This window comes from Anser anser (genome assembly GCF_964211835.1).
Source record: "Anser anser genome assembly, chromosome: 4".
NCBI lineage: Eukaryota > Metazoa > Chordata > Aves > Anseriformes > Anatidae > Anser > Anser anser.
Genome location: NC_139724.1, coordinates 78,376,323 through 78,402,321, shown reverse-complemented (window position 1 = coordinate 78,402,321; position 25,999 = coordinate 78,376,323). Strand labels below are relative to the sequence as shown.

The 25,999-nt window shown below is 71.0% G+C and overlaps 4 protein-coding genes across 20 annotated transcripts in view; 2 read left to right on the top strand and 2 right to left on the bottom strand.

Moving 5' to 3' along the window:
- Positions 1-5,784: 5,784 nt before the first annotated feature.
- Positions 5,785-8,062, top strand: LOC310898629 (C-type lectin domain family 4 member F-like). Of its 4 annotated transcripts, none has more exons than XM_083833951.1 (7): positions 5,787-6,395; positions 6,522-6,638; positions 6,726-6,806; positions 6,881-6,937; positions 7,063-7,214; positions 7,582-7,694; positions 7,782-8,062. In XM_083833951.1, the coding sequence occupies exons 1-7, from the start codon at positions 6,332-6,334 to the stop codon at positions 7,936-7,938; spliced, it is 741 nt and encodes a 246-aa protein (XP_083690077.1). In that variant the 5' UTR covers positions 5,787-6,331; the 3' UTR covers positions 7,939-8,062. The 4 variants fall into 4 exon arrangements, with proteins under 4 accessions (XP_083690079.1, XP_083690077.1, XP_083690080.1 ...); XM_083833952.1 differs by having other exon boundaries at positions 5,794-6,386; XM_083833953.1 differs by lacking the exon at positions 6,881-6,937 and having other exon boundaries at positions 5,785-6,395.
- Positions 8,063-9,184: 1,122 nt separating this feature from the next.
- Positions 9,185-10,690, bottom strand: AP5S1 (adaptor related protein complex 5 subunit sigma 1). The gene is made up of 2 exons (XM_083833816.1): positions 10,505-10,690; positions 9,185-9,690 (listed from the first exon to the last, which is right to left on the bottom strand). Exons 1-2 carry the CDS (start codon positions 10,675-10,677, stop codon positions 9,291-9,293), a joined length of 573 nt encoding a protein of 190 aa, XP_083689942.1. The 5' UTR covers positions 10,678-10,690; the 3' UTR covers positions 9,185-9,290.
- A 5-nt stretch (positions 10,691-10,695) lies between these two features.
- CDC25B (cell division cycle 25B) lies at positions 10,696-16,150 on the bottom strand. 4 transcript variants are annotated; one of them, XM_083833813.1, is made up of 16 exons: positions 15,683-16,150; positions 15,316-15,437; positions 15,177-15,228; positions 14,369-14,410; positions 14,151-14,187; positions 13,919-14,020; positions 13,710-13,829; positions 13,398-13,532; positions 13,061-13,135; positions 12,663-12,836; positions 12,465-12,560; positions 12,246-12,308; positions 12,070-12,168; positions 11,726-11,859; positions 11,498-11,609; positions 10,696-11,390 (listed from the first exon to the last, which is right to left on the bottom strand). In XM_083833813.1, exons 1-16 carry the CDS (start codon positions 15,853-15,855, stop codon positions 11,250-11,252), a joined length of 1,677 nt encoding a protein of 558 aa, XP_083689939.1. In that variant the 5' UTR covers positions 15,856-16,150; the 3' UTR covers positions 10,696-11,249. The 4 variants fall into 4 exon arrangements, with proteins under 4 accessions (XP_083689939.1, XP_083689940.1, XP_083689937.1 ...); XM_083833814.1 differs by having other exon boundaries at positions 12,663-12,833; XM_083833811.1 differs by having other exon boundaries at positions 13,061-13,138; positions 15,683-16,149.
- A 2,527-nt stretch (positions 16,151-18,677) lies between these two features.
- Positions 18,678-25,999, top strand: part of ADISSP (adipose secreted signaling protein) — a 15,373-nt gene continuing 8,051 nt past the window's right edge. The window contains exons 1-7 of one of the 11 annotated variants that reach the window (XM_083833311.1): positions 18,682-18,844; positions 18,990-19,101; positions 19,443-19,599; positions 20,310-20,367; positions 20,845-20,905; positions 21,114-21,228; positions 22,118-22,441. In XM_083833311.1, the coding sequence (XP_083689437.1) occupies positions 18,727-18,844; positions 18,990-19,101; positions 19,443-19,599; positions 20,310-20,367; positions 20,845-20,905; positions 21,114-21,228; positions 22,118-22,318 (822 nt within the window). In that variant the 5' untranslated portion in view covers positions 18,682-18,726 and the 3' untranslated portion in view covers positions 22,319-22,441. Of the gene's footprint in view, positions 18,845-18,989; positions 19,102-19,442; positions 19,600-19,635; positions 20,368-20,844; positions 20,906-21,113; positions 21,229-21,651; positions 22,073-22,117; positions 22,442-23,267; positions 23,400-23,428; positions 23,474-24,082; positions 24,185-25,999 lie in introns of those variants that run through there. The other 10 variants (XM_083833312.1, XR_014583244.1, XM_083833310.1 and 7 more) reach the window with 10 other exon arrangements.

Here is a 25,999-nt window from a genome sequence, read left to right as displayed (position 1 = left end):
GCCCCCGCTGCCCCTCCCGCTCCCGCCGCCGCCCCGCGCCCGCCGCCACTTTCGCTTTCTCCCGCCCCGCCCCCGCGCTGCGCCGCGCGCCCGGTGCGTCGCGGGGGGAGGCCTGGAGCGAGGGCCCGCCCGCGGCCGACGCTGCGGCCGCCATCTTGGAAGCGGGCACGGGTCCCTTCGGCCCCGCTGTTCCGCCATCTTGAGTGAGGGCGATGCGCATGGGGGCGGCCATTTTGGAGAGGGGCGCGGCCCGCCGCGGTGACGCCGGCCCGGCCGGGCGGCGGCCATGTTGGGTGCGGGCAGGCTCCGAGGGGGAACCCGCGGCCGCCATTTTGAGAGGGGCGCGGCGGAAGGGGGGTCGCCTGCACCGCCTCCGTGCCGCTAAGAAACAGAGCGCCAGCGGCCAAGGCGGCTTAAAATCCCAGAATCACAGAATCACAAAATCCCAGAGTCCCAGAGTCCCAGAATCCCAGAACCATCTAGGTTGGAAGAGACCTCCAAGGTCACCGAGTCCAACCCCGGACCTAACACTAACAAGTCCTCCACTAAACCATATCGCTAAGCTCTACATCTAAACATCTTTTAAAGACCTCCAGGGATGGTGACTCCACCACTTCCCTGGGCAGCCTATTCCAATGCCTAACAACTCTTTCAGTAAAGAAGTTCTTCCTAACATCCAACCTAAACCTCCCCTGGCGCAACTTTAGCCCATTCTGTGAGAAGCAAAGTTGTGTTTTTGCAGTAAAGAACTAATTTTCTGTACTCCAGGGTAGCTGTGTAGTCATAATAAGGAGAAATGCTCAGTAGATAAGCGGACAGTAGGCGGCCTCACTGTTCCAAAATAAGGCAGAAGCTTGAGAAAAAACAGGATGAGCAGCGTTGGAACAGTAAAACAAAGATAACAGGTTCTCAAAACGTAAGAAAGGGGGAAAAAAGGGAAAAAGGAGAAATTAAAGGGTTAAAAAAAAAAAGAAAAATTGTACATACATGGTATAGAGGAGCATCGAGTAGCTTGTGAACCTGCAGTACTCGGCCAATGAGGAAACAGGGGAGGGGATCAGGCGTCAGGGAACAGGGAATAAAAGGTTATGCTTTGTTTACTAAAATGCGCTCCTGATTGACAGGACGCCCGCCACTGCAATCGCGAATAAAATAGCTCCACAGAAGATCCTGTCTGAAGAAAATTATTTGAGATTTTTCTCACACTGGGCCATGCCCTGGGCACCCCCAACCCCACGGGGGCGGAAAGAAATGTCCGCACATCTGGATGGGCTGCGTGCAGCTTAACAGGGCACCAGGACGGTGGGTGGCAGAGGGGCCTGGCAAGGGCCGCCCTCAGTCCCGGTCCCTGCTGTACGCCCGCACCGGTGATCCCCAGACGCTGACTCCGTGCCTCAGTTTCCCCGCGGGGGCAGCAGGGGTAGCACAGCTCCTGCATCCCGCGGGCTGGCTCTCGGGGCTGGGATCCGGAGAGGAACGGGGCTGGCAGCACCCGTGGGGAGCTCGCTGATGCCGACCACGCACCCACCGGTTGCCAGCTGCCGGCACCTTCCCAGGGAGGCTGCCCGGTGCCTCCCGGGAGCGTGGGCACCGCCGGGCTCCCACCGGGGAAGGGGCAGCTTGATGGGTGTCAGGGACCGGTGGGCACACGGACAGACGGATGGGAACACGGACAGACCGACGGGTACACGGACAGACAGGCACACGGACAGATGGACGGGCACATGGACAGACCGACGGACACACGGACAGATGGACGGACACACGGACAGACAGACAGGCACACAGACAGATGGATGGGCACACAGACAGACGGATGGGCACACGGACAGACAGACAGGCACACGGACAGACAGATGGGCACACGGAAAGACAGACGGGCACACGGACAGACAGACGGGCACAAGGACAGGCAGACGGGCACACGGACGGACCGACGGGCACTCCCGACGCCGCGCCCTTGGGTGGCTCTGTCCCACGGGCTCGGCTCGGCGCGGCCCCCGGCCCGCTCCCGGTGTCCCCCCGGCCTTCCCCCGGCCCCCCGCCGCCCCCCGCCCGCTCCCGGCCCGCAGCACCGCGGACAGCGGCGGGCAGTGCCGGGCGGGGCTCCCCGCTCCTCCCGGTGCCCGTCCCGTGCGCTCCCGGTCCCGGCGCTCCGGGCTCCCCCGGGTCCCCCCGGTTCAGGCGCTCCGGTCCCAGTCCCGGTCTCCAGCCCGGGTCGCTGCCCCCGTGCGCTCCCGGTCCCGCCGCTCCGTGCGCCTCGCTCCCTGCAGCCCGGTGTCTCCGTCCCGGCTCCCGGTCGCCCGTTCAGGAGCCGCCCCGGTGTTCCCAGAGGGGCCGCGGCTCCGGGAGCCCCCGGGCCACGTCCCCCGAGCTCCGCCGTGCCCTGCGCCGTGCCCCGGGGCCGGGCGGTTCGGCGGGCGCAGCCCCCGGTGCGGCACGGGGGGCGCCGGGGCCGCGGAAGGCGGCGGCGATGCCGGGCACGGCCCCGTTAGCAGCGCCCGCTCGCGGCTCCGCGGGGCTTTACCGGCCCCCGCGGCCCCCCCCCCGGCCGCTCCCCGCCCGGCACGGAGGCAGCGCGACCCCGTGCCGCAGCCCCCCGCACCCCCCGCTCCCCGTGCCCGGTGCCCGAGCGCTGCCGGTCCCGGGAGACCCCCGCCCAGGGACCCCGCATCCCGGGACCAGCTGGAAAACCCGCACCTGGACCCCCAGCCCGGCCCCCCCAGCCCCAGCCGCACCCCCCGAGCATCTCCGGTGCCTCCGGTGCCCCTGCCCGCGGCTGCCTCCGCTCGCCCGGCCCCGAGCGCGGCCGCTGCCCCTTGCGGGGTGCCCCGGGGACACCCCAGGGCGCTGGCAGCGCGCCCCGGTGCTGAGGTTTGGCTTTGGCCTCGGGCAGCGGGGGTGAGGCAGGTGCCCGTGGACAAAGTGCACGGGGTTAGGCTGCAGCAGGTGAGGTGAGAGCACACAGAACTGGAAACACATCCAGCAGGAGGAGGGATGGACGGACGGACGGACGGATGGATGGACGGACAGATGGAGGGATGGAGGGATGGATGGGTGGATGGGGAGATCCTCATGGAAAAGAGGGAGCTCCTCATGCACACACAGAGAGCCCCGGAGGTGCAGATGTAGCAGCTCTGCCATCATGCCGGGGGCATGCTGGGGGTGTGGGTGCCACAACGAGGGCTCCCAACAGTGCAGGGGTGCTGCAGGGTGTGGGTGAGCTCCCCCAGAGCCCCAGCACAGGGCTTCTTCCTGCAGTGCCTCGTCAGGAAGGTTCGGGTGGATTCAGTCCAGGCAGGCCAGGCAAGAATTTGGGTGCAGGCAGCGAGGGTGCAGGGAGCCTGGGGCAACCCCCCCCACAGCGAGGACTGGGGGCAGTGACAGGCACTCCTGGAGCAGCCCCTGGAGCGGCAGCTCTGCGTTTGGGGCTGGTGCACGAGCACAATCCCATTCTGAGGGAACGTTCCACCGCCTGACACCACTCATTCTCCAGTTCATGCTGCTTTGGGCCTGCACCCTGCAGCCTGGGCTGCTGCGGCAAGGCTGACGTGGGCTGCACCCGAACCCCTCGGCTCTTCCTGCTCCCCAGCTGGCCGCCGAGCACGTGTTCGGGCAGGGGCTGTGCCCGAGCAAGTGGCTTTTGGGAACGTGCTTGGGAGCTCGTAGGAGCTGTCCCTGACCGTGGCCCCTCCAGCTCCTGGTGCAGACGGGGCGTTTGCACCAGTGCCCATGGGGGGGGGGGGACAGGAGGGGGTCTCTGCTGGTGGGAGCCAGCAGCTGGCTCAGCACGGCCTGCACAGAGCCATGGGGACAGTGGCAGGCGCCGCGCTTGTTGTGGTGACTGCTAAACGTCGGCGCTTTGCCAGGGAGCTTGGAGGGAGAGGCTGGCCCTTCCTGAGCTGGGGCTGCTCCCTGCCTTCGGGCTCACCTGGAGCTGCTGTCACCGACGGGGGACAGGGATGAGGCCAGCCCACAGGGCAAAGCTCCCCCAGCGGGGACCGTCACCCTGCCCAGTCCCCTGGCAAGGAGGCAGAAGGGGGTGCCTGGGGCAGCCATTGCTCACAGCTGAAGCAGAGGAACCCCCGCCAAGAGCCATCTGATGGTGGTGCTGGTGGTGGTGGTACTGGTGGTGGCAAAGTGGTGTCTGACCCCATAACCCAGGGGCGCCAGCCGGTGACCCCATCCCTCACTTCAGGCAGTGCCACATCGCACCGAGCTGCTTTAGATGCACTTAGCGGGCTTTCTGCTGCCATTTCGGGTAGCACACTCGCTCCCTGCTCGCAGGCAGCCTGGCAGGCCCTGGCCCCGCTCCCCGCTGCCCCCGCGGGCTCCCTCTGCACCACGACCCAGGAGGGCTCCACGCACAGCTGCAGTGCGGGGCCGATGGCTTTGGTTTCGGGGCTGCTTCTTTCGGTGTTTTTTTCCATCTGCCTCACTTGTGCATCTCGGCACGAAGCTCCCCGTGCTGGGGCTTTCAGCCACCCCGTCCTCTCCCTGCGCGTGGCTGCTGCTACACAGCAGCTCCCCACGAGACCCCACCAGCGCCGAGCACCGAGATCATAGAAAATCCCGAGCTGAAAGGGACCAAAAGGATCACCGAGTCCAAGGCACCCGCTGCAACGAGGAGCAAACCCTTCTGGCCCCTAGGAGCTCCTTGGAAGTGCTGAAACCAGAACCCCTCATCCCTGGCCTCAGCCCTGTGCTCGGGGACGGGACATCTCCACCACCCCCTGCCCTGAACCTGCAGCGTCTCCAGTCTCCTGTGACAGCCCCTGCTCGCTCCTGCCTCGTGCTGGGGCTCGGTGGTCTCGGATCTGTGTCCTTATTGCTGGGGTCGGGGGTTTCTCCCGGGCTGCTTCCTGATGCTGTCCTCGTGGGGCAGGGCAGCCTCCAGCAAACCCTTCCTTTGCCCCAACGTGCCTCACAACACCCCCACGAGCTGGGGGGGCGACCCGGGGGGGGACAAGGGCTCCCAGTTCATCCCAGCAGGGCCACTGGAGCTGAGCCTGCCGAGGAGCTGCAGGTGGGTGGGGGAATCACGTCCCGGCCTTTTTGGTAACTCATCCCTGTGCCAGAGGAGTGCTGCTTCTGCAGATTTGGAGCTATTTTCAGAGCCTGCGTCAAACACCACGATGGTTTGGGCTGAAACAAAAACAAAAAAAAAATCCCAAACAAACAGAAACCAAAAAAAAAAAAACCACCCAGAAGCTGCGAAATAACTCAGCCGAGGCTTCCGGAGCGAGGCGTGGGGCACGCAGGGGGGCGCACGGGCGAGGGCTGTGCTGGGTGTGGGGCACCAGTGGTGCTGAGCCCAGGAAACGGCCCCAGCACCCGCTCCACCCACGGCCTTCCCCTGTTGGGGAGCCTCAGGGAGGTCCCTTGGGAGGCCGGGTGGGAGAGCAGCCCCCAGGGACGGACCCTGAGACCCTGTCTTGGGCATCCGTCCCCGTCCCCGCTGCGCCCAGCACCGTCCCTGGGGTGCTGTGCGGCAGCAGTACCGCGGTAGCAGCTCCTCTCCTCTCCTCTCCCGCGTCGCCGCCTCCGTCTGAGCCTTCCCCTTCTGCGGGCAGCGGGGAGCCGGGCTCGAGCCACACGCCGGGCACGGGAGAGCTGCTAACGAGAAGCGAGGCGTAACATCTGCGCTGCTTGCCAGGGGTTCCCGGACGCGATTCTGCGTCTGAGGGCAAAAAGTGGAACGCGGCTGCGGTGGGGATGTGCTCGGGAACAAAACCAGGGCTGGGGCAGGGGCAAGGCTGGTATGGGGGCAGGGTTGGCGCTGGATGGCCGGGAGGCAGCGCAGGCCAGGGGAGGGGTGATGGAGCTGGACAGTGTCCCCTGGGCACGTCGGGGACGTGGCCCTGCTCCCCCTGGGGACATGCTGGGGACCTGGCCCTGCTCCCCCTGAGGACACGGGTGCTGCCTGCACCCAGCCCCGAGGGGTCCCCCCTGTGCTGCTGCGCCTGCGGCTGAGCAGGGCTGGGGCCGTCCCCCCGTGCCGTCCCCATGAGCCCGATGTGTCCCCACGGGAGCCACCCCTGGGTCACCACCGGCCAGGGCTGGCCGTGGGGTGGGGGACAGGGATCCCCCATGCAGGGTGGCCCCGTGGGGTGGCCGGCCATGGGCAGCAAGCCGGGATGTGGCCACAAGCCCTGCGTGGAGGTCTGTCCCTTTGGGACAGGGGAATCCCTGTCCAGCCTGGGCGGTGGCACCCCAAGCAGCGCCGTGCCCCCCCCGGCTGCCGCCTTCCCTTTCCTGGCAGTTTCGGTCGCTGGGGCTGCCACGCGCAGGGCTCCGGGAGGAAGCGGCTGTGGGCTCGGCCAGCTGCGGGATGGCCACCGAGGGGCCGGACCTGTACGAGAACCTGCAGATCCGCTACCCGCACGGTGAGCAAGGTGGGCCCGCGGGGCTCCCCCTCCAGCCCCGGGGCTCCTCTCCGTGGGGCTGGGGGCCCGGGGGTGCTGGGTCCTGGGGGGTCCGGATCAGCGCCGGCTGAGGACCCCTCTGCCGTCTCTCTGCAGTGCTGGATTTCGGGTCCCGGCCGTCCCCGTCCCGCCGGGTGCAGGGCACTCTGCTGGCCGTGGGCTTGGCGGCCCTCCTGGCCCTGGGGGCCGCCCTGACGGCCGTCGCCACCCTGCGTAAGCGCGGCCGGGCTGGGGACCCTCACCCCGTGGGGGGCAGGCAGGAGGCTGGGGCTGCCCTGACCCCCCCCCTGCCCTCCCCAGGCGCACGGGACCAGGCGGAGCTGCGGGTGGCACGGGCAGAGCTGGAGGCGCTGGGGCCGCTGCTGCCGCCCGGCCCCGATGGTGAGTGCGCCCGGCGGCACCGGGGTGCGGGCAGGGCTGTGCCACGGCTCCTGTCCCTGCTGTCCCCCGGCCAGGTTCACGGAGCCCCGGTGACAGCCCCGACGTGGCACAGAGGCGCAGGGACTTTTTGGGTAACGTTGGGACGTGGGGACAGACCCCAAGGGGACGGGGCAGGGCCGTGCCTCCCCCGCGTGCCCCCCCGTGCCCCAGGGCACGGCCGCGGGGCCGTGGCACCGAGCACCGCCGCTGTCCCCAGGGCGGTGGCTGCAGGGGCTGGGCCTGGGCTGGAGGTACCACAAGGGGAAGATCTACTACTTCTCGGGGGACCAGAAGCCCTGGCGCGAGGCGAAGGAGTTCTGCCTCTCCAAGCAGGCGCAGCTCACCTCCGTCACCAGCCGGGACGAGCAGGTGGGTGCGCGGGGCTCCGTGCCCTTCACCGCCTGCGTGCCCTGCTGCCAGCTGCACCCCCGGGCACCCCGCGCCCGTGCCTTCCTGCCCTGTGTGCCCCCCCACCCCATGCACCTCCCTGCCCCGTGCACCCTCCTGCTTGTGCCTTCCTGCCCCATGTACCCCCTGCCCCCTGCGCCCCCCTGCCCCATGCACCCCCTCACCCCCTGCACCCCCTGCCCCCTGCGCTCCCTGCCCCCTGTGCCCCCCTGCCCCATTCAGCCCCCCTACCCCATGCACCCCCTTGCCCCATGCACCCCCTGCCCCCCCATTTGCCCCCCGTTTGCCCCCCCACCTGCCCCCCGCCCCCCCTGAGCCCTCTCCGCAGGAGTTCCTGGCGCGGGAGTCGCGGGGGGGCTATTACTGGATCGGGCTGGAGGACGGTGACCGCAACGACACCTGGCGCTGGGTGGACGGCACCGTGTACTCACCGGCCGACAGGTGAGGGGGCGGCGGGCACCGGGGGGGTTGGGGGGGGCGCGTGGAACCTGGCCTCCCCCCCCAACCCCGAGCCGCTCTGCCCCGCAGCTTCTGGGCGCCGGGGCAGCCGGACCGGCAGGACCACGGGGAGCAGGGCCGCGAGGGCTGCGCCCAGATCCACCCGGTGGGCACCGGGCTCTGGAACGACCACAACTGCAACATCCCCTTCCTCTGGATCTGCAAGCGGGACCTGGGGGGGCCCTGAGCGCCCGCGGCCGGACCCTGCGGGGTGAAGCCCCCGCGCCGGGTCCCTGGGGCGAAGCGAGCGCCCGGCGGCGCCCAGCGCTTTGCCTTGAGTTAAATTGAATTAAACGTCTGCCGTGCCTCCATGCCGCCTCGCCCCGTGCCCCCCGCCTCGTCCCACCTCCGTGCTGCCCCCGTCCCCCTCTGCCAGCCCCCGGTGCCCCCGTGGCCGCCCCGTCCCTGCCGCGGGGAGCCCCGGGGCGGCACCAGGAGGGGCCGAGCCCCCCGTGCGCAGCCCCCAGCCCCCAGCTGTGGCAGCGGGGGGGCGCAGGAGCTTTGACATTTCTCCCCCGACCCGCTCAGCTCCTCCCCGGCCAAAGCGCTGCCGCAGCCCCCCGCAGCTCCATCGCAGCCGGAGGAGACCTGGAAGACCCCTTCGCTTTGGGGCGCCCGCGTTTCTTCCCCCCGGGGGTGGGCAAACACCCGCAGCGGCCCCCTGGTGGGGCGGTGGGTGCCCCGTGCCCGCAGCGCCCAGGGGCTGGGGCGGTGCCCTCAGGAACGCGCTCAGCTCCTGGGTAGCCCTGAGGTGCTCAGGTGTTGGGCTCGTCATCTCCGTAGGTCCCGTCCAACCGAACCGAACCGAACTGAACTCTTCTGTTCCAGCCTGTCCTGTCCTGTCCTATTTTATCCTATCCTACCCTGTCCTGTTGTATCCCATCGCCATCCCCAATCCCATCCCATCCCCAATCCCATCCCATCCCCAATCCCATCCCCAATCCCATCCCATCCCCAATCCCATCCCCATCCCATCCCGTCCCCAATCCCATCCCATCCCCATCCCATCCCCCATCCCATCCCATCTCATCCCCATCCCCAATCCCATCCCATCCCCAATCCCATTCCCAATCCGACTCTCATCCCCAATCCCATCCCATCCCCATCCCATCCCCAATCCCATCCCCATCCCCAATCCCATCCCCAATCCCATCCCATGAAATAAACCAAGTTAGGGACACGGTTCAGCGCTGGGCTCGGCGGTGGCAGCTCGATGGCTGGATTTCACCTTAAGGGTCTTTTACAGTCTAAATGATTCTGTTCCACTCAGTTCCATTCCGTCCCGCTCTACCCTACCCTACCCCACTCCATCCCCTCCATTCCACGATTTCAGACCGTGCTCACCCCATCACCCACCCGCCCCCCCCCGCCAGCAGTGCACCTCCCTGCCCTGCAGCCCCCCCCTGTGCATTAAACCGGCGATAACCCACCGCTCACCAGCACGCCGCTTTATTCCCCACCGCGCTCCCGCAGAGCCCAGCCGCAGCCCTATTTCCCCCCGTTTTCCCCCCAAAACCAAGCCCCTGGGGGGGTCCCGTCTCAGCGTGACAGCTCGCGGTCCACGGCCTGGAGGAAGCGCTCGCTGAGGAAGAGGAGCTGCCCGTGGGGCAGGAGCCGGTCGAGGAGGAGGTCGGCGGCGTCGGGCCGCAGCAGGACGCCGGTGCCGGGGGGGCGCAGGGCGGCCAGCAGGCGGGGGGCGAGGTGCCGCAGGGTGCCCTCGGCCAGCGCCAGGTTCTCCCGGGGGTCGCAGACCAGGGCGAAGGCGAGGCTGGGGGCCGCCAGCCAGGCGACCGAGGTCCCTTGGGGGAAGGGGTCGCCGGGGGCCAGGCGGAAGAGCCCCCCCGGGGCGTTGTGGAGGGACGGGGGGTCCTCGGGAAGCGGCGGGGCCGGGGGGCGGCCGGAGGATGCTTGGTGAAGGTGGCAGTGGGAGGCGACCTGCCTGCGGGGGGGGGGGATTTGGGTGAGGACCCCCTCCCCCGATGTGGGCAAGGTTAACGCCTTGCTGGGGGGGGGGCAGGGCTCGGCGGGACCCCCGGGGCCGTACGGCCGTACGGCCCCGGGGGTCCCGCCGGGCCCTGCCCCCCCCAAAATGGGGCTGCATCATCCTTGGGGGTATTGGGGGGGGGGGGTCCACAGCTCTCCCACTGAGCCCAGACCCCCCCCAAAACGGGGGTCATCCATCCTTGCGGGTACTGGGGGGGGTCCACAGCCCTCCCACCGAGCCTTATCCCTCCCCAAATGAGGCTGCCCCATCCTTGGGGGTAGTGGGGGGAGGGAATGGGGGGGGGTCCACAGCCCTCCCACTGAGCCCAGACCCCCCCGCAACAAACGGGACTCCCACTGGGGGGGTCCCAAGGCCCGGGGGTCCCAGTGGGGGGGGTGCGGGAGGGGTTCCACCAAGCTCAGCACCCCCCCCAAATGGGGGTCCCCCATGCCTGAGGGTATTAGGGGGGGTCCACAGCCCTCCCACCGAGCCCTGCCCCCCCCCCAACAAATGGGATTCCCACTGGGGGGGTCCCACAGCCCGGGGGTCCCAGTGGGGGGGTACGGAGGGGTCCCACAGTGCCCAGACCCCCCCCACAATGGGGGTCCCCCATCCCTGGGGGTATTGGGGGGGGTCCACAGCCCTCCCACCGAGCCCAGCCCACCCCCCCCCAAACAAGACTCCCCCTGGGGGGGTCCCATAGCCCCGGGGGGGGGGTTACGGGGGGGTCCCTCCGAGCCCCGCCCCCCCGGGGATCCCCCCCCCGTACCTGGCCACGGCCAGCAGCTGCTCCTTGCGGCGGAGGCGCTGCCGGGGGGGGGACCCGGGGGGGGTCCCGGGGGGGGTCCCCGGGGGGGCGAAGGCGCGCGCCAGCAGCACGCGGCAGGGGGCGGGGCCGGGGGCGGGGCCGCCCAGCGCCAGCAGCAGGAACGCCCGCACCATGGCAACGCCGCGCCGCGACCCCGGCCCGCCGAGCGTCACGTGGGCGCGGGGCGGGGCTAAGCGCCCCCCTCCGCCCGCGATTGGCTGGCGCGGAGACGCTCGGATCCGATTGGTGGGCGACGGGAGAACCGGCTGCGGGCGGCGAGGCTCGCGGCCGGCCCCCTGCACGTGACGGCGGCGCGACGCGATTGGCCGAGGCGACGCGGAAGGCGCGCTCCGATTGGCGGAAAGGCGAGCGGGGGGAGGGCGACGCGGTGAAGCCGCCGCCCGTACCCGGAAGCACCCCCGGGCGGACGCGGCCCGCCAGGCCCCGGCCCCGTTTATTGCCCGGCGCGGTCACACAGCGCGGCCCCGCCCCCCCCCCCCCCCCCCCCCGCGGCCTTACCGGGGGCACCGATCCCGGGGGGGGGGACGGACTCTAAGTGCTTCTCTGCGGCCCCCCGCTACAACGGGCAGGCACGGAGCCCCGGGAGGGGGCTGCAAGTGCTGGGGGACGGGGCCTGTCCCCCGCCCCCCCGGTCCCGGCCGGGCTCCCCGGTCCCTCCCCGGTCCCCCCCCGGTGCCCCCGGGGCTCAGCAGTTGTTGAGGCGGCTGTAGAGCTCCCGGCGGCTGCGCTCGCCCGCCCAGGTGCGGCTCTTGAGGCGGCACTTGCGCAGGTCCTCCTTGAAGTCGGCGTGGTGCATGGGCCGGTAGTCCTGCGGCTCGCAGTGCGCCTGCGGGGCGCGCGGCCCCGTCAGAGGGGCACACGGCCCGGGGGGGGGCGGGCTGCCACCGGGGGCTGGCTGGGCCCCGGGTGGGGGGGGGTGTGGGGGAGGCTCACCTGGTACTGGGGGAAGAACTCCCGGTACCCCCCCTTCAAGACGTAGAGCTCGGGGTAGTGCAGGTGGGGGTACTCGTTGCAGGCACGGTCCTTCTCCCGGACAAAGCGGCACCTGAGCGGCGGGACGGCCGTGGGAGGGGGGCAGAGAATGGGAGGGGCAGCCCTTGCCCAGGTCCTGCCGGGCCCCAAGAGCCCCCCGTCCCCAAGAGCCCCCCGTCCCCAACGTACATCCTGGGCCCCCGCTCGGAGGAGAACTCGCAGTGGAAGATGACGATCACGCGCTTGGTCGCGTCGAAGGGCACGATGGGCTTCTTCAGCAGGAACTCCTCCACGTCCTGCTCCATCGGCAGGTTGACAGCACCCTGCCGGGAAGAGGAGGCGCCTTCAGCCCCCCACCTCCTGGGGTCTGTCGGGGTGACCCCCCCCCCACCGCCCCAGGCACCCTCGCAGCACCCTCTGCGAAGATGCTCAGCACCTTTAGAGCGTCTCGAACCCCCGGCGTTTGATATTTTTAACACCGCCCCCCTCCAAAAGGGCAGGGCGAGCCCCCGGGGCGCAGCAGCGGTTCTGACCTTGATGTGGCCTCCCTCGTACTCGTAGGGGTACCTGCAGTCCACGATCACGCAGCTCTCGATGAAGCTGCTGAACTGCCCGCTCAGCACCGCCACCATCTGCGGGGAGCGAGGAGCCCGTCAGCCCCCGCCGGCACTGGGGGCGAGGGGGGGGGCTCTCGGGGCCGCTCCCTTACCATTTCGGGGGAAATGTACTTGAGGTCCTGGTGCTTGCCCTCCACCGTCTGCAGCAGGTAGGCCTGGAAGCGTTGTGCAGGGTCAGGGGCTGACCGGGGGCGCCCACCCGCCCCAGGCTCCCCGCCTGGGTGTTGTTCCCCCAGCAGGGCTCTGCGGCCACCCTCGGTTTTTGGGGGGTTGAGGGCACCCCGTGACCGCCAGCGCCCCCAGGCCCCCACCTTGGAGAAGTCTCCGATGAGCTCCCGGTGGTCGTTGGCCAGCATGTTCTCAATCTCCTCCTGGCAGAAGGACCTGGAGCGCATCAGCCGCGCTTTCTGCGAAGGAACGGGACAAAAAACAACCCCCAGGCGTGGGTGCGGGGCCCGGCGCGGGCAGGGGGCCCCTCGCCACCGCCCCCCCCCCCCCCCATCACCCACCGGCTCCGCCACCTCGCCCGGGGTGCCGGCCACGCTCCTGCGCCGCTTGGTTTTGACGGGGGTGTCCCTGTCGTGGGGCCGCTCGAGGCGCTTCAGGATGGGCCGGATGACGCTGCTGGGCATCGAGGGCGAGCGGAAGAGCTGCCGGCACTTGCTGCGCTTGGCGGGGCGCTGCTGGGGGGAGAACCCCACGAGGGTCCCGTGGGCTCCGCTGCTCCCACCGGGGCGAGGATCCAGCTCCAGCAGCCCACAGCAGCCCAGGACATGCCCCAGGCCCCGGGGCTGCCGCTGCCCACCCCGCAGCCCCTCTGCCAGGGGCCACGGCCCTGAGCCCCCAGCGGGGAGCAGCCCGGGGGCTCCCAGCCAGGCCCCCCCTCTCTTCGGGGGGCTGCACCTACCGGCTCTGCCTCCTCCTTCTTCACCAGCGGGGCAGTCAGCAGGCTCGCCATCCCCGGCGGCACCTCCGCGTCGCTCTGCTGCCACGGTGGTGGGGAGAGCGTGAGGGGGCTCAGCCCTGCTGCCCCCCGGGCAGGGACGGCAGCTGCAGGCAGCTCAGTCACCCCGCTCCCGGTTTTGGGGTGTCCCTGAGCGCCGACACCCCCTCGGCTTTACCAGCCATAGGGATTAGCCCACCCCAGGAACTCAGTGCAGCCAAAAAAGGGGGGGAACATGAGGGGGGGGCACGGTGCTGCAGAGGGGCAGGGGCTGCTCCCCAGAGAGCAGAGCCCTCCCTACCTTCATCTCCTCCTCGTCCAGGATCTCCATGAAGCCGTCGTCGTCCTCCTCGGCCATGGAGGAGGTGAGGGAGCACCGGCGCAGCACCACGGGGCTCTCGCCCTCGGGCAGGTTTTCTTTCTCGGGGGTGTCGAACTGGGTGGGGGGACAGCCCATGGCTCGGGGGCCCCACTGGGATATGGGGCACCCCGATACCCTCACTGGTGCCACCCCCACCCCCACGGGTGTCCAGGCACACAGATTTGCTCCTCTGGTTCCTGTGAACGGCAGCAGCACCCCCAGCCCCCCCCCCCAGCCCCCGGCCCCCCTCACCAGCAGGTTGGGCGCGGAGCTGGGTCTCTGTGCGAAGGGCTCCTTCCCCGAGCCCCCCTCCGACGCCTGCAGCCGGCTGCGGTGCCCCGGCCTCTGGGGCTTCTTAAACACGAACCCCTCCTGCGGGAAGGATTTGGGGGGGGGGGCACAGCGTTATAGCAGCCCTCTGCCCCCTCCCCGAGCCCCCCCAGCCCGGCTGCCCCACTCACATCGTCCCGGGGCTGCCCCTGCTGCTCTCTCGGCGGCGGGCTGTTGAACTCGCTGCAGTTGGAGATGTTCCTCAGGGCTGGGCTGGCCCCCAGGAGCCGCGGCTGCGGGGCGGAGAGGGGGGGTGAGAGGTGCTGCACGGCCCCCCCGGGACCGTCACAGTCCCGTGCTCCCTGCTCCAGCCTCCTCCCGGGCGGACCCGCGGCAGGATTTGCCCCCCCCCCCCCGACTTACCGGCAGCGAGTGGATTCTCCGGATGAGGAGCTTGTTGCTGCAGAAAGCAGGGAAAGGAAGGGAATAAACCACGGGGAGGGCGCCCCAGGCACAATATACACAACGTGCCCCCCCCGGATGCCAGGGACACCCCCCCCCCCCAAAAAGAGCAACCCCTGCAGGCGTGAACCAGACCCGGGGGGACACCGGGGACAGGGGGCAGCCCCCCCGAGACTTACTCGGTGACGACCCTCCCGGCCTCCAGCACGGCCTTCTCGAAGCTGCGGGGAGAGCGGCGCCGCGGTCAGGGGGTGTCGGACCCCCACGCCGGGCAGTGCTTTTTTTTTGGGGGGGGGGGGGCTCAGTGCTGCCCCCAGGCCCCAGCTCCAGCACCAACCCCCCCCAGGCTGCCTCTGGCTCACGCACAGCCCCGGGGGGGGGGGGTTAGGCTGTGCAGGGCCCGCGGGTGGTCCCGCAGCCCCGCTCCCCACCTGTATGCAAATGGGGGCCACCAGCGCTGCCCCCGCCATCTGGCCCCCAGCGCCGCGGGGACGCACCGGCCATCTGCCCGCCGCCCCCCCGCTGCCAACGGCCGGGGGGGGACACGGGGTGACACGGGGGGACACGGGGGGACATGGGGGGGGACAGGGGGGGACACGGGGGGACATGGGGGGGACACGGGGGGGACACGGGGGGGACACGGGGGGACACGGGGGGGACACGGGGGGACATGGGGGGACATGGGGGGGACACGGGGGGACACGGGGGGGGACACGGGGGGGGACAGGGCCCGCCTGCAGCCCCCCCATCCTCCCCCCCCCCCCCCCCACCAGCACCCAGCACCCAGCACCACCCGGAACAGGCTGCGGCTTCCTGCCCCCCCCCGGCTGGTTTTTGGGTAAAGGCGGCTCCGTGCAGGGCGGTGCTGCTGGGGGGGGGGAGGCAGCCGGGGGGGGGCTGCTCCTGACTGTTTGCAACCCCTGATCCCCCCCCCACGCGGTGCTATGGGGGTACAGGGGGGGTCCCTTTGGGGGGGGGGGCACTCACACGTCCTCCAGGGCTTCGGGGTCCTCCTGCGTGGGGGAGTCGAGGCCCACTCCTGGGGGGACAGGGCAGGGGTAGCAGGAGGGGTTGGGGTGCGGGGGGGGGGGCTCGGCTGCCCCACGAGGGACCCCCCCAAACTCACCCGCGTCCGAGGCGTCGGAGGTGGCGGAGTCCTGGGACGAGCCCGAGGAGGCGCGGGCCAGGCGGCACCGGGGGCCCGGGAAGGGCCCCCCCGGAGCCTTCCTCCGGGGGGTGTCACAGTGGCTGCGGGGCGAGGGGGGGGACACGGGGCTGGGACCGGCACCCGCAGCCCCGCACCGGTCCCAGCCCCGCACCACGGCTGGGACCCCCCCCCCAAAACATCACCCCCCAGGACCCCCCCCAAAACATCACCTACCCCCCCCAAAACACCCCCTCTCCAAAAGCACCCCCCCCGAAACAGCGCCCCCCAAAGCACCCCCCCCGAAGCACCCCCCCAAAGCACCCCCCATGTCACCCCCCCCACTCACCTGCCCAGCCCCGCCAGCTTGTCCATGTCGCGAGCCAGCGTGGTGACCGGCGACATCCCCGCCATGCCCGACGCCACCCCCGGCCCCCCCCCCGCCGCCGCCACCGCCAGCAGCGCCGCCAGCCCGGGCAGCCCGCGGGGCCGGCGGGGGCTGGGACCGCTCCGCGCCGCCATGGGGGGGGCGGAAACCGAAAATAAAAAAAATAATAAAAAGAATAAAAATGAAAAAATGAAATAAAATAAAATAAAAAATAAAAACAAAAGATAAAAAATAAAAAAAATAAAAATAAAAAATAAAAAAAATAAAAATTAAAAAAATAAAAAAATAAAAAATAAAAAAATTAAAAAATATAAAAATAATAAAAATAAAAAATAAAACGGGGGGGCGGCGGTGGCGGTGTCGGGCCGGAGCCGGGGCCCCCGCAGGCCGCGGTGCCGCCGCCCCTATTTCTATTCGAAAAATAACACCGAGCGGCGGGAGCGCGGCGCCGCCCCGAGCCCGGCCCCGCCGCAAGCCCGGCCCCGCGCGGGGGGGGCACGGGGGGGGCACGGCGCCGGGAAGTGCGGGCCGGGGGGGGGCACGGCCGGGGCTGGATGGGGCAGTTTGGGGCTGCGGGGTCGGGGGGGGGGGGTTAGGGGGGTGCTGCGTGGCTGGGGGGGGTCTATAGGGCGGGGGGCGTATGGGGGGGGGTTGTGGCTGGGGGGGGGCATATGGCTGGGGGCACGTGGGGGTGTGTGGGCTGCGGGTGGGGGGCTTGGGGTGGGGGTATGAGGGGGTTTCTGGCTGGGGGGGGGTACAGGGGTTGGGGGGGGGCTTGGCCGGGGGGGTGCAGGGCTTGGGGGGTGCCTGGGGGGGGCAGTTTAGGGTCGGGGGGGGCTGCACAAGAAGGATGTGCAGCAGGCAGAATGCATGGCGGGGGGGGGCTGCACATGGGGGTGTGAAGGGGGGGCATAGAGGGGCACTTGGCTGCGGGGCACAAGGGGGGTGCATGGCTGGGGGGGCTGCATATGGGGAAGGGGTTTGCAGTGGGGGGGTGTGGAGGGGCACTTGACTGGGGGGGGCACGAGGGGGGTGCATGGGGGGGGCTGTACATGGGGTGTGCAGTGGGGGGGTGTGGAGGGGCTTATGGCTGGGGGGGCACAAGGGGGGTGCATGGTTGGGGGGGCTGCATATGGGGAAGGGGTGTACTTTGGGGGGGCACGTGGCTGGGGGGCGCATTATGGGGGGGGCACGGCAGGGCACGTGCTGGGGCTGTGCGGGGTCGGGGGGCACGGCTGGGTGTGCGAGGGCAGACGCGGACGGGTGCACGTGGGCGGTGGGTGGTGGGACCCGGGGGGGGGGGGGCCCGCTGCTCGGACACAGCCCCCCCCCCCCCCCAATTCTCCGGGGGTCCCGGCTCGGCCCCGCCACGTGCCACCACGCGGCACCAAGGCCACCGAGCTGCGCGAGACCCCAGCCTCGGCCCCGCTTGGGGGAGGTGGGGGGCTCGGACCCGGTCCATCTGTCCGTCCGTCCATCTGTCCAGTTTGGGGGTGTCCCCCCCCCCCTCTGACCCCCCCCGGCCGGCCTTTCTCATGTAAAGCAGGGGCTGGGGGCACGGCGCAGGCAGCCCCGGCCTGGGTGGCCGGCCTTTCATCCATTGTCCCCGGCCCCGCTCTCTCCTTTCAGAGGGGAAAATAAAAGGGGTGCGTGTGTGCGAGACCCCGACCCGCAGCCCTGCCGGGCGGAGGGGGGGGGGCAAGCGGGGGCAGCCCCCCCCCCCCCCCAGCTTGGGGGGCCACACGTTCCTGCTGGCACCCCTGCGGGGGCCGGATCCTGCGGCCCTGGAGGAGCTGGAGGAGGGTGGGGGGGGGTCCTGTGCCCCCCCCCCCCCCAGCTCGTGGCATTGGGGGGGGGGTTATGGGGGGGTACATACAGGGGCGGGGGGCTCCCGGCCCCTCTCTGGGGGCTGCGGGTTGTTGCCCCCCCTCTCCCCGCCCCAGCGCAGGGCTGTAATTGCTTCCAGCCCCAGCAGCGGGAGGCTGGGCTGGGGGCCGGGGGGAGCCCAGCGCTTGCTGCCAGCCCCGACACCACGCCGCTGGCCTGGGGGGGGGTCTCCTGCTAGCCCCCCCCTGCGTCCTCATCCGCCAAAATGGGGGGTTCTGGGGAGCAAATGGGAGCGAGGGGCGCGGTGGGTGCTGAGCCCCTCGGGGTGGGGTGCTGAGCCCCCCGCCCGCAGCAGGACCCAGCCAGACCCCATCCGCAGCCCCCCTGGGGTGGGACGTGGGGGTCCCCCCAAGCCCCCACCTCCACGGTTGGGGCTGGGGGGCCGGGGGGGCGGCTCGCTTTAATGGCTGCGCAGTGAGGGCTGCCCTAATGATCACTCTAATTAACGAGGCCGGGTGGGGGGCGGGCTGGCGCCCCCGTGCAGCAGCCCCACGGTGACCCACCCCCGGTCCCCCTGGCCTGGGGGGCCCCCTCTGTGCTGGGCCCCCCCGCCATGGGGTCAGGGGCTCTCCTGGTGTCCCATGGGGCTTGGGGACCCCCCGCCATGGGGCCAGGCCCCCTAGGCCTCCCCCCTCCCCCTGGTCCTGCACCCCCAGGTCCCCACATTGCTCAGAGACCCTCAGGACCCCCTGCTGCCCCCCCCCATTGCTCAGCCTCCCCCCCCACCTCATCCTACCCCCTCTTTCCCCCCGTTGCTCAGAGACCCCCATCCCTCAGGACCCCAATCCCTCAGGACCCCTTGCTGCCCCCCCAGTTCCCCAGGGCCTCCCCTCCCCTTTATTTTACCCCCCCTTCCCTCCATTGCTCAGAGACCCCCAGGCCCCATCCCTCAGGACCCCCTGCTGCCCCCCCATCCCTCAGGACCCCCAGGACCCCCTGCTGCCCCCCCATTCCTCAGGACCCCATAGCCTCCCCCCATTGCTCAGAGACCCCCCCCCCATCCCTCAGGCCCCCCAGCCCCCCCCATCTTTCTGCCCCCCCCGTTGCCAGGCAACCCCGCGGCGCGCTCCCAGCATGCCCCGCGCGGCCCCCGTTGCCATGGCGACGCGGCGGGCGCCATGGCGGCCCTAGGCCCGGCGGCGGGCGATGGCGGCCTGCGGGCGCTGTACCGCTGGGTGGACGCCGTGCCGCTGTCCCGGCCCCGCAGGAACATCGCCCGCGACTTCAGCGACGGCGGTGCGAGGGGCCCCGGGCCTCCAGGGAGACGGGCGGGGGCCTGGGGGGGGGCTAGGCCGCGGCTGTGGGGCCAGGCCCGGGCCCAGTGTGGGGCCAGGCCCCGCGTCCCGGCCGTGTCCCAGAGCCTCTCCTCCTCCTCCCCCAGTGCTGGCAGCCGAGCTGGTGAAGTTCTTCTTCCCCGCCATGGTGCAGCTGCACAGCTACGTGCCCGCCAGCTCCACGCCGCAGAAGCTGGCCAACTGGGGCCACCTCAACAGGTAGCGGGGCGGCGGTGCCCTGCTCCCGGCCGGGCTGGGGGAGCGCTGCCCCTCGGAGCGGGGCCGTGGGTGCTGGGCACCCTGCCTCCCTGCTCCCCGCCGGGCTGGGGGAGCGCTGCCCCTCGGAGCGGGGCCGTGGGTGCTGGGCACCCTGCCTCCCTGCTCCCCGCCGGGCTGGGGGAGCGCTGCCCCTCGGAGCGGGGCTGTGGGTGCTGGGCACCCTGCCTCCCTGCTCCCCGCCGGGCTGGGGGAGCACTGCCCCTCGCAGCAGGGCCGTGGGCACTCGGTGCCCTGCCTCCCTGCCCTCCCGCCTGCCGGTTTGGCTCCTTTTTTGTTTTTAGGAAGGTTTTGAGTAAGCTGAACTTCTCCCTCCCGGATGAGGTGATCCGTCAGGTCGTGCAGTGCCGGCCGGGCACGGTGGAGCAGGTGCTGCTCCTGCTGCGGCAGAAGATCGAGGAGAAGCAGAAGCAGAGCAAGGCGGTGCCTGGCCCAGAGCAGGTCAGCGGGGCAGAGCTGGGGCAGGCGTGAGGCAGGCGGCAGGGCTGGTCCCTCGCGGCAGCCACAGACGTGCCGCCCCGGGAAGCGCTGCGGCTCTGCAGGCAGGAATTGGCCTGGGCAGCCCTGGAGGAGCTGCTGTGAGCTGGGGAGTTGAGGGGACGCTCGCTCCGTCATCCTCCTTTGCCACGGCTTGTCACCTCGCTGTGACAGCCCTGGGGAGGAGTGGAAGCGTGCCTGGGCCGGATCGGGCTTGGGCAGCCGTGCAGAGAGCTGAGCACGCGGCTCCAGGATGGGGCTGGCGGCAGCAGCCGCCTCCTCTCCTGCCGCAGCCAAGCCCTCAGCCCACGAGGGTCCTGGTCCTCGCGGTGTGAGGGAGGAGAAGGAGCCTGCGGGCCTGGGGCCGGCTGGGCTGCGTCTGCCAGCGCCCAGGTCAGGGCAGGAATTCGCAGCGGGAAGGGCTGTGGCTGCGCAGGAATTCGGGCAGATCGATCCCGGCCCTGCCTTCGGGCGGTAACTCCGGCACCACGCCGCGCTGGGAACCCCCTGCTCTGAGCTGACCCCTGCCACGGGAGCGGCCGGATGGGCTGGGGGGCCCTGGCCCCCCTTTTCCTGACAGCGGGGTGGGCCGGGGCCGCCTCCCAGCGTGGGGGGCTGCTTGCAGGCTCACCCCCGGGGCGAGGAGCCAGGGGTGATGGGGGTTTTCCGTGCAGGAGCTGGGTGCGAGGACAGCGCAGGAGGAGGTCGGCTACTTGGAGACGGGTAGGGCCGGTGCATGGCACCTCGGGGTCCCCTCCCGCTCCTAGCCCAAACCGGCTGCCCTGTGGTCCCTGCCTCCTGCTGGGGGCTTGTCCTGGGCTGGTGGGGGGCAGAGCTGGGTGGGCAGGGCACGTGCTAATTGAGGGAGGTGCTCCTGGTGCTAATTGACACTAATTATGCTCGTAGAGGGGGGTAACTGGTGACAGGACACGTGCAGACAGCACAGCGCTGTGCCAGGGGAAGGTCGGGCAGCACATTAGGAAAAAATTCCTTGCTGTGAGGGTGGCCAAGCGCTGGCGCTGGTTTCCAAGCGAGGTGCCCGGTGCCTGTCAGCGCTCGGGAGGCGTTTGGAGGGTGCCCTCAGCGACGTGCTTTCACTTCTGCTTAGCCCGGGAGCGGTCGGGCGGTCGGACTCGATGATCTTTGTGGGTCCGTCCGACCCAGCCGTTCCATTTGGTGTTACTGTGTCCCTATTGCCGCCTTTGGCAGGCTACTCCGAGGTGAAGAGCACGGGACAGGGCTGTGCCCAGGAGTCCCCCGGGGCTGCCGGGTAAGGGCTGGTGCTGTGCGGGTGCTGTGCGGGTGCTGTGCCCTTCCTGGGGGCTCCCAGCGGGATGGGCTCTGCAGGTCCCCGCGGGGCGCGGGCCCTGGAGGGGGAGCCCAGGACGTGCTGGGCACGGCCGGGGGCTCAGCCCCGCGGGCCGTGGGTGCCGCAGGGGGGCTCAGTCGCTGTCCTGGCGTTCCCTTCCCTGTCCCAGGGGGAGCAGGAGCCACCTCGGCTACGCCCGGCATCCCGCAGGGGACACTGCTGCCATCCACCTGCAGCTGGCAGAGAAGGAGCAGGCGCTGCTCCTGGCCCAGGAGACCGTCCAGGTGAGCGGGACCGGGACCGGGACCGGGCTCCCCGTGCCCCCCGAGCCAGTCCTGCAGCGGCGCCGTGCTCCCAGGCTCCCGGGCCCACCCCTGTCTGGTGGCACCCTCGGGCACGTCCCGGCCTGGAGGTGGCCCCGCTGCTGCCCAGGTGTCCCACGTCTCCCTCGGGCGCTGCTCTGGCAGCGCCAGGCTCCGGGCTGCGGTGCTGTGCCGTCACACGGGGGCGGGCAGTGAGGTTAGGAGGTCCCCCAGAGCCCAGCATGGCCCGGAGACGTGGCTCGATCCCCGCAGCTTGCCCCGCTGCCCCCCACAAACCCCTGCCCACAGCTCTCCGGCTGGGGGAGCCTCTCCCGCTCAGCCCCCCCCTCCTGGCCGTGCCCGGCTCTGTGACACACCCAGCAGTCGCACGTCCCCGCTCCCCAGATGTTCCCAGCCCTTGATCCTTGTTCTTCCTGGTCGCTTTTCGGGCAGCGATGGCCGAGGTGGCGCAGGGCAGGCCTCAGCAGCGCTGTCCCGGGGCGCGGGGCAGGCGCGGGGCGGCGTCACGCAGCCCCTGGCAGCAGTGGCTTTTGTCAGAGGTTTGTTCAGCGCCGCGGGAGGGCGATGCCGCGGTCCGAATTGCCTAAAACCCAGGCTTTTCTGCCGGAAAACATCGAAACGGAACGTTTCGGCAGAGGGGAAGGGGTGCTCCGAGCTGCCTTGAGCTGGGAGGCGTTGTCACTGCTGCCCCGTGGGGACCGGGGCGCCGGGGCCCTGTTCTGGGGGGGTCACTGCTTGGTGTGGGAGCGGGAGCTGCGGCCCCGCGTCTGCCGCTGGTGCTGGCCTGCCTCGGTTTCCCCCACGGCTAAGGGTGCCCGGGGCCGCGCGGTGCCTCCTGCCCCTCCCGCAGCCACATCACCTGCGCGTCCGGCCCGCGGCCCCGCTCCCGGCGGCCCCCAGGGCCGGCCGAGGCCGGGGCGAGCTGAGGGCAGGTCCCGCTCAGCTCCTGCAGATGAAGGTGCGGAGGCTGGAGCAGCTGCTGCGCCTCAAGGACACGCGGATCGACGACCTCAGCCGGCGCCTGCAGCAGGCGCAGCGCCAGCCCCGCTGAGCGGAGCCCCGGCGGCCCCGCGGCCTGGCCCCGCCGCCCGTCCCGTGGGGGTGCCCCCCGGTGCCTCCCGGTGCCTCTCAGGACGGAGGCAGGAGCAGAATTACAGCCCCGTTCCCACCCCAACTGTGCCTCCCCGTCCCTGCCTCGGCGACGAAAATCCGGTGTTTGCTCCTCCGAGGAGCGTGGGGGCGGCGGGGGGGCTGCCGGTTAATCCCGGGGTGGGGGCTGCCGGTTAATCCCGGGCGGGGGGGGGGCTGCCGGTTAATCCCCGGCGGGGGCTGCCGGTTAATCCCGGGGAGTGGCTCCCGGTTAATCCCGGGGGAGGGGCTGCCGGTTAATCCCTTCACAGAGCCGTTTCGGTGAGCCCCCCAACCCCTCCGTCCCAGCGGGCTCGGCCCCGGGCTCGCGGCGCACACCCGGTGTCCCCCGGGGCGGGGCCGCGCCGTGCCGGCTGTCACGCACCGCTGGACGCGGGGACTCGGCCGGTTCCGGAGCAGCCCCCGGGGACGGAGCCGCGGTGCCGGGGCCGTGCTCCCGCGGGCCCCGCTGGGCTCCCCGGGACCATCCCCGGGGCTCTCCGGTGCCCACCCCGGTGCCACCTCCCGGCCCCGGTGGGAGCCGGGCCCGGCCCCCCCCACGAGTCTCCCCGGCCCCTCCCCACCGTGCCCCGCCCGCCCCCCCCCGCCCGTCCCGGTCCGGGGCCGCGGGGCTCGGGGAGGGGAGGGGGCACCGGGGGGAGGCGTCCCCATGGCAACCGCGTCGCGCGGGGCGGGGCCGCCCGCCACCAAAGCCCCGCCCACCCTCTCCCCATTGGCTGCCCTCTACCATCGCCACACCCCCCCCTCCGTGACGGGCCCGCCCCTTGGAGACGACCCCGCCGGCGGGCCGCGTAGGAACCGGAGCCAATGGGAGTGGCGGGGGGGCGTGACCGCGGAGCGGGCGGGCCAATGGGAGCGGCGGGGGTGTGTCCGAGCCGCAGGGTGACCAATAGGAGGGCGGGGGGCGTGTCCCGGTAGTGGGAAGCGGGCAGCGGGCAGCGCCCGGGACGCGGCGGTGAGCGGGGACGGGGCGGGGGGGAGCGGTAACGTGCGGGGGGGGGGGCTCGGGCCTCGGGCCTCGCGCCTCGCTTCCCGCGGTGTGCGGGGCTTTCTGCCTGTGCGTGGTTTTTAGTTAATTTTTTTTAATTTTAATTTTTTATATTTTAACGTTTTCCGTTTTTACCGTTTCCGCCCGGTTTCCGCGCTCCGTTCCGACGCCCTCCCCTCGAGCTCCCGCTGCTCGCCTTCAGCCCCGGGGCTGTGCCCACTGCCCCCCCCCCCCCCCCCCCCATTCCGGTCACCGGTACCGGGGGCGCCGCGGGGCCGGGGCCGGTGCCGGGGTCAGGGCACGGCCCCGGTGCTCCCCTCCCGGGCCCCGTTTCCCCGCCCCCCGGGGCCGCTCCTGGCCCCGTCCCAGCCGCGGTGACCCCGAGGCCGTGGGACGGAGCCTGAGAGCCTCGGGACGGCTGCGGGGCCCTGGGGAGCTCCGTGGGGCTGGGGCCGGCTCCTCGTGCACCGGGGGCGGCAGGACCGGGGCCGGACCCCGGGGCCCGCCCCCTCTCCCCCCGGTGCAGTTCTCGTTGCGGCAGCACCTGCCCCGGTGTGCGCCCGCCGCTGCCGCCGAGGGGCTGCCGGTGTGCCCGTGCCCGGGCTCCTCCCCGGCAGCCGCGTCCCCGGTGCTCGCCGGCCCTGCCCGCTCCTCACCGGCCCCTTCTCCCCCTCCCAGCTCCGGCGGCGCCCCTCGGAGCATGGCCTCGCGCTGCCGCCTCTGAAGCTCGGCGCAAGGACGAGGGACGGCGGCGGGGACACATGGCTGCGGCCAACAAGGGTGAGTCCCCGGCGGCCCCCCCCGGCTCCCTGCCCCGCTTGCGTGCCCACACCCCGCTGGGGTCTGGTTCGGTGCCGCTCGCCGCGGGGGTCCCCACCCGTGTCCGTGGGGGGTCCCCGTGCTGTGGCGGGGGCTGCGCGGAGCTGCCTGCCCTGCCCCTGCAGCGGGGGATGGGGGGGGAACGGATCGCTGCTATTTTGTGGCTGTGGGCATGTCCCGTGGGTGCCCCCGCTCGGGGTGCTCCCGGTGCCCCTCGGCTCCCGGTCCCGCTGCCTCCCCGCGGGGCTGGGACCCGGCCGCGCGCTTGGTGCGGGGAGGTGACCCAGAAAGGCTGCGGCGCTCCCTGCCCTGCGCCGCCCAGACAAAGCCCCGGGAGCTCTTTGTGCTCCTCTGAGCCGCGCTTTCACCTCTGCGCGGCCGCGGCTCCGTGCCCCCGATCCCCGCGTCCCCTTCCTGCAGCGAGCGAGGTCGTGGGACGGCTCCGGCCCCGGTCGCTCAGCGCCCTGGGGACTCTTCCTGCCGCGGCGAAGCCTTGTCCGGGCTGCTGGCACAGCTGAACGAGGGGCACAGCGCCAGGGTCCCCTGCCCCGCGTGCTGTCATCACCTGCGGCTCTCCTGGCACCGGTGGTGGTCCCGTGGCAGCGGTGCCGAAGGGCAGACCGCCCGCTGCCTTGTTTCCGTCGGTGCTGGGGCAGCCCCGGTGCTCCCAGCCCTGCCTGCTGGGGGGACAACGGGGACCCTCGCCTCAGGACCCTGTGACAAAAGGTGGCCTTTACTGCCGGGCTTGTGACCGTCCCTTACACAGGCGTGGTGGTCTCCCCAGGGCAGACCCTCCCCGCTGCACAGGGGCTCAGGGAGCAGGGGGAGCACAGCACCAGGGCTGGCCGCTGGCACGCTGACCCCCAGGGAGAGGTCCGGCAACCCTCCTGCCGCTGTGGTGGGACTCGGTGCAGTCCCGTACCCCACGAGATAAAGCAAAATAGCCCTGGGTGATTTTTCTACCCTGCCCAAGGCTGACTCACGCAGCTGCCGGAGCAGGAGACGCGGTCGGCGTCGCTGCCTGGGTGTGTGCAGGATGCGCAATGGGATTGCACCCCTAATTTCATTTCTGGGCTGCCTGACGCGTGGGCACGGCCCCGGCCTCGTGGTGCTGGGGCTGCTGTCGGGTATTTGGGCTCTGCCCGGTGCTTTCTGGGTCAGTGGGGGCAGGCCCGGAGGCAGCACTCAGGGCGGGTGGCACCGTCCCTGCCAGCCCCCCGCAGGCAGGATGCGGTGCTGGGTCCTGGTGCCCCCGCAGAGGTGCCCAGGGACTGCCGGGGCTCCGCGCCCAGCAGCGAGCTGGGACCTCAGCCACAGCTCCCCACGTTCATCCCCCGGGGCCGTTCCGTGGGCTCTGTCCTGCCCGGTGTGCTCGGTTCACCCGAAGCTGTGCATCCCCGGGGGACACCAGAGTTCAGGTGGGGACAGCCCCGTGCACGGCCCCGCACCCGCAGCGCTCTGCGCGCCCCCCAGGCCCGCTGCCTCCGCCACGCCGAGGAGCGTTTCTTGCCAAGCTGTTCCTGCTGAACAATGCCGAGTTATTAAATCTCTTGCATTTCAGTAAATTAGAGTCTGCCGAGGCACAAAGAGCCTTTTCTTTAAGGAGGCAGCAATCTGCTCCGTGCCTGCTGCCAGATGGACGTGCTCGGCAGCTCTGGGGAGGGGGCTTCGCCCTGTGTGGTGCAGCACCATCGTGGGGCATTGCTGCCGCAGCTCCCAGCTCTTTGGGGTTCTGCCCCCCCCACGCCTCGGCGACGGAGCTGCAGCAGCCTGGCT

Bases quoted from the DNA above. Each gene is read 5' to 3' on its own strand.
- LOC310898629 (XM_083833951.1), top strand. From the start codon at position 6,332: ATGGCCACCGAGGGGCCGGACCTGTACGAGAACCTGCAGATCCGCTAC. The intron at 6,938-7,062 runs GTAACGTTGGGA...CGCTGTCCCCAG, and splicing joins GAGGCGCAGGGACTTTTTGG to GGCGGTGGCTGCAGGGGCTG. The intron at 7,215-7,581 runs GTGGGTGCGCGG...CCCTCTCCGCAG, and splicing joins TCACCAGCCGGGACGAGCAG to GAGTTCCTGGCGCGGGAGTC.
- AP5S1 (XM_083833816.1), bottom strand. From the start codon at position 10,677: ATGGTGCGGGCGTTCCTGCTGCTGGCGCTGGGCGGCCCCGCCCCCGGC. The intron at 9,691-10,504 runs GTACGGGGGGGG...CCCCCCCCGCAG, and splicing joins CAGCTGCTGGCCGTGGCCAG to GCAGGTCGCCTCCCACTGCC.
- CDC25B (XM_083833811.1), bottom strand. From the start codon at position 15,855: ATGGCGGCGCGGAGCGGTCCCAGCCCCCGCCGGCCCCGCGGGCTGCCC. The intron at 12,837-13,060 runs GTAGGTGCAGCC...TTCTCCCCCCAG, and splicing joins AGAAGGAGGAGGCAGAGCCG to CAGCGCCCCGCCAAGCGCAG. The intron at 11,391-11,497 runs GTGAGCCTCCCC...CGCGCCCCGCAG, and splicing joins AGTTCTTCCCCCAGTACCAG to GCGCACTGCGAGCCGCAGGA.